Raw genomic sequence first — 8986 nt, 5'->3', positions numbered from 1 at the left:
CGGTGCCTGGGTGAGCTGCACACCCCCTGCCCCTGTCACAGCGGCTGCCTGCAGGCAGCTCGTGGGGCGTCTCCGTGGCTCAGGGAAGACATTTCTGAGCCTCACCCTGGGCCCTGAGGGGCGCGCTCTCTGAGAGCCCACGCTCATGGCCCGTGGCCGCCATGGCACTCCCACGTAGCCCGGTCTGTTGGTGGGTGGCCGAGCTCTGCTTGCCTCCCCAGGTCTCACCCACGCGTTTGCGGTTTTTTATCTGAGTCATGTTTCTCTGAACCCTGAGCTTGCTTAGAACTCCTGGTGCCTGTGTTTTCCTTTCACATCTGATCTTAGTCGAGAAGCTTTGCCCTCCACCCATACCAGTACTTTCACCTTCCGCCTTTTGCGTGCTGTGTGTAGGGAGTGGACACCTACTGGCTGTCAGCTGCATGGCTGTAGACTTCCAGCCCCGTCGACACAGGCCCCTGGGCCCTGGGGTGCTCCTGGTGGCCCCAGGCCCAGTCTCCTGCCTGCTGTTGCCCTCCCTCTGTGCTCTGTGGTGGCAGCGTGCCTGGTGTGAAGTCTGTACCTTTTGAGATCTGTCGTGGTCGTTAGATGCCTCAGAGGACGCGTCGTCCCCCCTTGTGTGGACGCTCCCTGGTCCTCAGGCGCATGGCGAGTAGAGCAGCATCTAGCAGGTGGGAAGCTAAGCCTGCCCACTGCGTGGCTCTGCCCAGGCCATGCCCCCGGGACCTGCAGCAGCCTGTCTCCTGTGGAGCTGTGTACCACACGTGCGGGGTCGTGGAGCCCGCAGTGTTCCCTCTCAGGGGCTGTTCCTTGCAGCCACCCCTAGACTCTGGCTCCCCTGTCACAGCCTGGGGCTGCCACGGAGTCCTGAGCTCCTCTTGTGCCTTTGTCCACGGTGGGCAGGTGTTCCCAGCTGGGGGCCGTTTATCTCCTCTTAATGACGAGGGCGACCCCCATTCTCTCAGCATTCACAGGCAGATGGCCTTGGGTCCCTGAGATGCCACGACTCCATTACACCAGGGCGCAAAGACAGCCTTCTTGAGACCCGCCGCCCAGAAGTCAGGGTTTGTGCCTGCCCACCGGGCCTTGTTCTCCGGGTCTGGCCTGTGATAGACCCACCACGTCTGTGGGCCTGAGGAGAGACTCTTGAGGTCTGGGGGGTAGGGGTTTTATTTCCTTGTTTACCTTTTATGACAGCTAAGGAAATAACCTCCTTGCTTGGAAGACCCTTGAAAGAGAATAAGTAGGTGGAAAACTTCTCAAAAGCAGCCCTCTGATTACTGTTGCTGATTCCGTTCCCTGAGATTGGAGAAGACAATCAGGTCCGCTCTCAGTCGGAGGGATGCTGAATTGATTCTGCCGAAGCCGCATCCCAGTGAGAGGGGTGACCTCATGCCGGAGCTTCCGCGTGTGTCTGTGGCCTTGACCTCTGCAGTCCGCTCCAGCAGGCAGGACCTTGCCATGCGGTGGGCCTGGTGTTGGCGTGGGCGCTGTCCACGCCGAGTGCTTGGAGACCTGGTCTCTGCACGCCTTCGCTGGTGGAGATAACCCCTCCTGCTCCAGTCTGCCCTGAGAAATTCCGGAGGACATCTTCCCTGCAGAGTCACTGTGGGGTTCATCAGAGGGTGGGCTCAGACTACAGGCAAGGCTGCAGGGTTGCCAGACTGCTGGCTGGCGAGTTCTGAGGCCAGGCGCCTTGCTGGGCTGGGTCCTGGAGGGTGGAGCAGTGCCTGCTGGCTGGAGGGAGAGCCTGTAGCATTGCAGGCTTGTGGATGGACAGAGCTACTGAGTGCCAGCATCAGCCGTGGTGCCACAGGTGAGCTCAAGCTGAGAGGAGAGCCAGGCGAGGAGCCATGGCCGGTGGGCACGTCGTCCTGCTGTGGACCCATGTGCGTCCTCCTCCCAGGTCTGACCTGCTTTCTCCAGGCTCCTCCCAATTTAATACCACCTGGCAAGGTTTTGAGGTCCAAACGTTTGTGTTTTCTGAGTTAAAAGCCTTCATTTTCCCCTTTAATGTACGAACTTCTCAAGGAGCTCATGAACCGGGCTGGCCGAGACCAGGGAGGATCCAGGTGTGAAGACCCCGTTGGGGGGCTTGTTCCGGATGCTTGTTCCGCTCCCCACTCCTTCCTGTCTCTCCTTCCTGTGTCTCTCTTCCTCTGTTGCTCATGGAGGAAACAAGTGAATGAACTTTTAAGCACGTAAAGAAACGTGTGGAAGGCTGGCGCGGCCTCCACCTGTCAGTTACATTGCTCCTCACTTCACCTGCTTGTGAGGGTTAAGTTTTTTTTTTTTTTTTTAAGAATTGTTTATTTAATTCCATTTAGTTACTATTTTTTTAATTTGACCAGAGACAGAGAGAGAGAGGGAAAGCGAGAAAGCAAGCTGCTAGGTCTGGGATTTGAACCACAGTCAGCCATGTGGGAGTCCAGCGCCTTTAAACACCACACCACCTGCCAGTCCCAGAGTTAAAGGTGTTTTTGGTTGAAATGTTTCTTTTCTTAAAGAGTGTTTTCCTTGCAAAGATTCCATGTATATTTGAAAATAAAACAGAAGTTTAAAGTTTAAAAATAGGATACATAATTTTTAAAACATTTCTAAGTGTTATGCTTGAATGATAGCAATTTTTATAAGAATCTAAAATTAGTTTGCTCAAGTATCTGATAAGCTATTTTAATTAGGCATCTGTTTTGCATTTTAGAAACACTTAAGTTATGTTTTTCTCATTAGCTTTTTTATACTTTCAGAAGGAAATGATTGGGAGCACCATTGTCTGTTACTGAGTCCCAACTGTGACTGCTTTCTGGGGTGTTTGATGACAGTGCGGAGGTGTCCACCCAGTGTGGGTTTGGATAGTCTAACCTCAGGAACGAGATTTGAGAGAAATAATTGCCAAATGAATCTGCACATACTCTAGAAGCAGAGCTTTAAACAGATCTCTGTTTGGACTAAGTAATATATTCTAGATTCTCTCTAGTAGAATGTAAAATGCTCGCAAAGCAGTAATTTACAATATATTAATTATGTTAATTAATCGGAGAGGACTCAGAATATTAATTATCTGCAGCTAATTGGGTATTAAAGCTGAGAACGGCTGAGTGATGAGCTGGAGGACTGTGCGAGCCGCCTGTTAGCGCCATGACGGATGGGCCCGGGGAGCGCTCGCGCGGCACCCACATCTCCCCGTCCTGCTCCCCTCTCCGCCTTGTTTGTTTTGTGTGGCTAATTGCTCCTCGTCTTTTCCATGCTCGGTGCCTTGCAGAAGAGGAGGACGTGGCTGCCGTGGACGTGTCCACCATGCCCGCGGAGGTGCTGCGTGACATCGAGGCCGACACCTACTGGTGCATGAGCAAGCTGCTGGATGGCATCCAGGTGAGCGCCGTCGGCCTGGCCTGCCCCGGCCAGCTGGCCCGAGAGGTGCCCCCACACCTCAGGCCGCTCAGACCTGCACTTGGACGTGACACCATAGGCCTGAATCTCAGAATGCCAGTTAGTCACGTGCGAAGCTTCAGTCCCTGTGGCTGGAGTAGTAAGAGTCCTTGGGGCTGAGAAGTGTGAGTGCTGCTCATGTTGGGGACAGTCACGCCCTGCTGAGAGCTCCAGTGGCAAGGCTGGGCGCTCTCTGGTCCCCATGATTCTGACCTCCTGGCTGTGGCAGCAGCAGTCCCCAGCCACAGAACTGCGTGTGGGCAGTGAATGACAGACACGTCATGCTCGTGTGTGGCCAGCCATACTCAGGGGAGCCAGGTCTAGGCCTGCGGCTCCTCATCTGTGACTCCTGGCACTGTGAGCGGCCCTTGGCCCTGCCAGCCTTCGTGACCAGCACTCCAAGCACATGGGGCGCTGCAGCCCTGCCTGGTCGCCCAGGGATGCATGAGTTGGAGGGAGTTCTGAAAGCCAGGGGTGGGGCCCTGCTGGGCTCCATGTCAGGCAGGGGTGGGTGCTGAGATCATCTTGGGAGAGCCACCAGTCTTCCAGCGACAAGGTTGGCGTTAGGGAGTCTGTGCTTGGCAAAGTCCTGGTTGGCAGTGAGTTAGGAATGTGGCCTGGGAAGGCGGATGTTGCCAGGAAACTGCTGAGGTAGGGATGTACCCTCTTGTGGGTATGGGGCATTTTGGTCTATAAGCCTAGACACCCTCTTTCCACTGGGTGCTGCACCCTGCACTTAGGAGTCACGGGAGGGAAGGAAGGTGTGAGGCCCATCCCAGGGAGCTCCATGTGGGGCAGAGGTAGACGTCTAAGAACCATGTGAGGAGGACACCTGTCCCCCAAGAACCTGGGTGTGGAATATAGTCGATGCCGGGGGAGGGCTTGGCGGCGGGGTGGTGCGGGGTGGAGCAGAGTGGAGTTTTGGCCGAGGAGGTTTCTGAGGGAAAACCCCTGATTCATCTGGCTGCCGTCGTGCTGATGGCCTGTCACAAACACGCTATCACAGGGGCGGGCAGTCCAGCAGGGCCCTGCTGCAGGGGCCCTACTGCTAGGAATGAGCAGATGGGTGTGTGCTGTCCGTGTCACCTGCATGTCCTGCCAGGGCTTGGCTTCTCTTGAGCCATTGTCACAACAGCACAAGAAGTCTCAGCTGAGCTAGTAGATTGGAAATGGTCGAAGCAAGGCTTTTTGCAAGTGTAGCCTAAAGAAGTGGACTCTGGGGCCAGCAGGTAGATGGCATAATGGCTGCATTGCTGTACTCCACAGTCGACCGGGCTTGAGTCCCGGACTCGGTGACTTAAAACTCACACTGGGTACGTGTGCATGTGTGCCCAAGATCCCAAGAAGAGAATGAGATAGTGGCGTGGCCCCCTCCCCTGGGGTCGATTTCTCACTTTCTGTCTCTGTCTCTCTGGCAAGTGTATGCACCCTATAGCAAAAAAAAAAAAGATGTGGACGCTGAAGTTGAGTTGGAACAAACTAGCTAAAATGGCTTATTGAGGAGCACTGTGTGGGCTCACGTTGCTTTGGTAACTTAGGAACTGACAGGAAGTAGAAGCTCTTCATGCACTTGGAGAGGTCCGTCAGCTGGTTCAGGTCCGTCAGCTGGTTCAGGCTTCTTTGTGACTATATTATCTCTTGTAAAGAAAAATATGCCTGCCAGAGATTTATTTTGGCCCAAGTATCAGTTCATGATTTCCCATACTTTGTTAATGTTTTCAGATTTTTCATCCTCCCCCTTAGAAAAGATTGAATCATATTGTAAAACTTCATAAATTTCAAATGTTTCTTCTCTGGTCATGAGTGATCATGCTTCTGCCATTTAAGTACAAGATTATCTGCTTCTGTTTGTGAATAAAATCATGTGCACAATGAAATCGATGGTGCTTCTCATCTCTCACCTGAGACTTGCTGGCTGATGAAGTGGCTTATTGGCAGTGCTGACAGGTGCGAGGCGTAATGCCCTCCCAGTGCGTGTGTTCACGGTGCATCACGGTCCGCTGAGGCCGTTCATCTTGTACGGGGGTCTCGCTGATTCCCCTGGTTCTCACATGGCAAGGTTCAGGCTATCCGCTACCACTACCCGTGAGTTTCGGAGCTCTGCAGTGATTCCCAGAGTAAGGCCGTCCCTGGCCACCCCAGCAGAGCCCCTCGTGGGGACCGCCATAGTGCATGTAAGTCCCACACCATTGTAGGTCCAAGGACGTGGGACCGGGAGGGGACCGAGTGAGATGAGACAACAGACGGACCGGGATGGCAGCCCCCAAGGACTCTGTTACTGGGCACTGCTGCCTCAGCTCCTTGCCCTGCTCCTGGCCTCACCCGCCCCCAACTTGGTTAATCACCCACTTCTGTCACGTCAGTGCCCCAGTTAAAGCCTTCTGTTTGGGTTTTGTGCAGTACAGGCAGGCCCTCAGCCTGGCCCTGCCAGTGTCCTGTTTGGTTCCTGTTTTATTTTTTATTTTTTTTTTATTTTTTAGAGAGCTTTTTGCTATAGGGCGCGTGTGCTTGCCAGACAGAGAGACAGAGAGACAGAAAGCGAGAAATCACCCCCCCCCCCCCCCCCCGGGGAGGGATGGCCTTGCTGCAATCCCTTCTTCTCCATTCTCCTTTTGGGATCTTAGGCACGTATACACACGCCCTCAGCGTGAGTTTAAGCCACCGGATCCGGGACTTGAACCGCTGTCGACTTCATGGGAGTCTAGCGACATAGCCATTACACCAACTGCTAGTTCCTTGTCTGGTTCTTGTTGACTTCCCAGTTGTGCCACCATCCCACTGCACTGTCAGAGACCCCGTGGAGGCAGTCAGTTGCCTAGATCTGGCACAAGGGGCTCTTGTTCACGAGGATTGCGGACACCGAGGGACCTGCTGGCCCATGGTTTTCATACTTGGCAGGTGGTAACAGTGGGCCGAAGTGGGAACTGCATGCCGCTGTGTGCTCTGCCTCCTGGCCTCGGTGCTCCCACTGAGGAAATGGATGCCGAGAGAGATGAAGCCCTCACCAAGACCACGCGGCTTCTTCTGAATTCCTCCATGTGGACCCCGAACCTACGTGTTCTCCTCTGCCTTATGCCCTGCGCCAGCCGAAATGTGCAGATGTCTGGAGCTTGCCCACGGGCGGCCTGGGCAGCAGCAGCTGTGCTTTGGATGTGCCTTGGAACTTCGGCGTGCACTTCGCATTCCACTAGACCTCAGCCGTTAGTCAGTTAGCTTTGCCGACGTGGCCAGGGGAGTGAGCGCCCGCCCTGCCCAGGTGCCTGGGGCCTGTTGGAGGCTCTCGGAGCACGGATTTGGCATCATGTGCCGTCCCCTAGGAGTTCAGAGCCTGGCGGGCTGGGGAGGGAGGAACGCTGACAGAGATGAGGCCTGCACATTCTGGGGGAGGCATCCAGCCCACTAAGAGGGCGGCAGAGGAAAAGAAATGACAGGAAACACCCCCTCCCAACAGATGCCTGGGAATGGTGGGCAGGACTGAGCAGAAGCCACTTAAAATTCACCATCGGCCCCTCGAGGACAAGGAAAACCCTTTAGAGGTGAAGAGTGGTCACCTGACCGTGTAATTCGAGGGAATTGTCAACCCGGGAAATGACCAGGCGTTGAGATTTTGCTGCCCGGCAAGGTGTGAAAATAGTGTCAGCACTGGGCCAGCGTAGGATTCCAGGTGCCGGCCAGAGCAGAGTAAGTGGCTCCCCGGGGGGCAAGCCAGTCCCACGTCTGCACTCTGGCAGCAGTTCTTGAGGAAGCCAGAGGGGCGTCATGTATGTGGGTTCCTTCTCTTGGTGTTTCCTGTATTCGAGGTTAGTAATAAGCAGAGGACAGGCTTTACAGTTTTCAAACAGCACACATTTTGTGGTTTAGTTAATAAAAAGTAACGTAACTAGTGAATACTATTACGAGAGACATATTTGTATGATTACTATTTCCAAAACAAAAATGTTTAGTAAAAGAAAGGCATCATTGTACATTTCTGCAAACCCCCTTGTTGTCTTAGTTTAGAGAAGACAGCAGAATTGTCATATATGCTTCTAACATTAGATTTATCATAATTTTGGGGTGGTGGTGGTTAAAGTGCTGGACTCCCACATGGCCAACTGTGGTTCAAGCCCTGGGTCCGACGGCTTGAAATTCACACTGGTGCATGTGTGTGTGCCCCCAAAATCCCGAGAGGAGAATGGAGAAAAAGGGAATGCGGGTTGGCCATGCCCTCTGCAGGGCAATTTCTCACTTTCCCTGGCTCTGTCTCTCTTCAGCGAGTACACATACCCTATGACAAAAACTCTTAAAAGAAAAAAAAAAAAACTCAGTAAAAATAGCTTAGCACGAAGATGGAAAACTCTTAGTAGAGAAAAGGATATTCAAATTTTAAAAAACTCGTAATGTTTTTCTTGAAGTACGTGAAGAAGATCCAACCTTACACAGGTATATAGTTGAAATGGAGCATTTTAGTCGCTTTTTCAGGTAACTGTGGACTTTTAAAATACCGTCCCGTAGTATGTGTGTAGATTGTACCCGAGTGGTGGTTCTCTAAGGCTCTTCTGTGTGTCCACATCAGCGACTGTGCTGTAGCCCGTTACGTTACCGGTGGCCCACCTGCTTCCATGCTTTTCTCTGTCTGTGGCTCTGTCTCACGCACTGGTCACGTGGAAAGTGATGACTGAGTCACTCAGTTCTTGGTGTTGTCACATTTTCTTATGCGATGTTGAAAACCGCATTTGCTGGTATGACTGCCATCTCACCAAAGAGGCTGTCAGGTCCCGAGTGTTATTCTTTCAGGGTTCAGATCTGTGCTTCCAAGTTCAGGTATCATTGGTGGCAAGTGCTGTCCATCATTCTTGCAAGCAACATGCTGACTTTTGTGGGGGGGGGGGTGGGATGGGAATGTCTGGCCAGAGACCCAGTTTGAATAACTAATCTGTTAGTCATTCTTGGAAGTAAAACTGACTAAGCCATCGGGCCAGCTCTGATGGCTTAGTGGCCCTGCAGTGCTCTGTGTCGCTGAAGCCCTTGGGAAGGTCCTGGGTTCGTGTCCCAAGGTTTCCTGCACGTGCCAGGTGTGTGGATGCCCACGGTCAGGCCGATGGAGGCCTGGGAAGATTGTGGCATTGAGACCCTGTGGGGGTCTGTTTCTGTGTTTGTCTGTACCTCTTGGAACAAATAACTAGATGAGCTTTGATAAAGATGTTCCTTGAGGAAAGTGTCCAGTGCAGCTCACAGCCGGCACAACTGCACCAAGTGATTTTCTTGAAAAAGCTCCTGTTTCTTGGGGTTTGTCATCACAGGGGCTCACGTATCCTTCCTGTACTGCCACGTGAAATGCTGAGAAAGCATTTATGCAATGGTCTGGGTTGAACATAGTTATTGATAAAATCAGTAATTTTTTTGTACTTCATCAAAGGCCTCCATAAGTGAAATTGCCTGGTGGTCTGTTTTATTATTATTACTGTTTTTAAACTGTGAATGGGTAGTCCCAAATACAGTGGCAACTGGCTCAGTCTGGTGGCGCTGCCATGATTTCTGCTAAGGTGCCGGCATTTTTTTTTTTTTTTTAAAAACA

The 8986-nt window shown here is 52.7% G+C and overlaps 1 protein-coding gene across 5 annotated transcripts in view; it reads left to right on the top strand.

Moving 5' to 3' along the window:
* Window positions 1-8986, top strand: part of TBC1D22A (TBC1 domain family member 22A) — a 386589-nt gene that overhangs the window by 208849 nt on the left and 168754 nt on the right. For 4 of the 5 annotated variants that reach the window (XM_006164615.3, XM_027766747.1, XM_027766748.1 and 1 more), the window contains one exon: window positions 3263-3372. The exons of the other annotated variant lie outside the window; for it this stretch is intronic. In XM_006164615.3, coding sequence (XP_006164677.1) covers window positions 3263-3372 — 110 coding nt within the window. The remainder of the gene's footprint in view (window positions 1-3262; window positions 3373-8986) is intronic. 5 annotated transcript variants of the gene reach the window in all.

This window comes from Tupaia chinensis, unplaced genomic scaffold (genome assembly GCF_000334495.1).
Source record: "Tupaia chinensis unplaced genomic scaffold, TupChi_1.0 Scaffold143651_1, whole genome shotgun sequence".
NCBI classification, from domain to species: Eukaryota; Metazoa; Chordata; class Mammalia; order Scandentia; family Tupaiidae; genus Tupaia; species Tupaia belangeri.
This window is presented reverse-complemented; position numbering and strand designations above follow the sequence as displayed.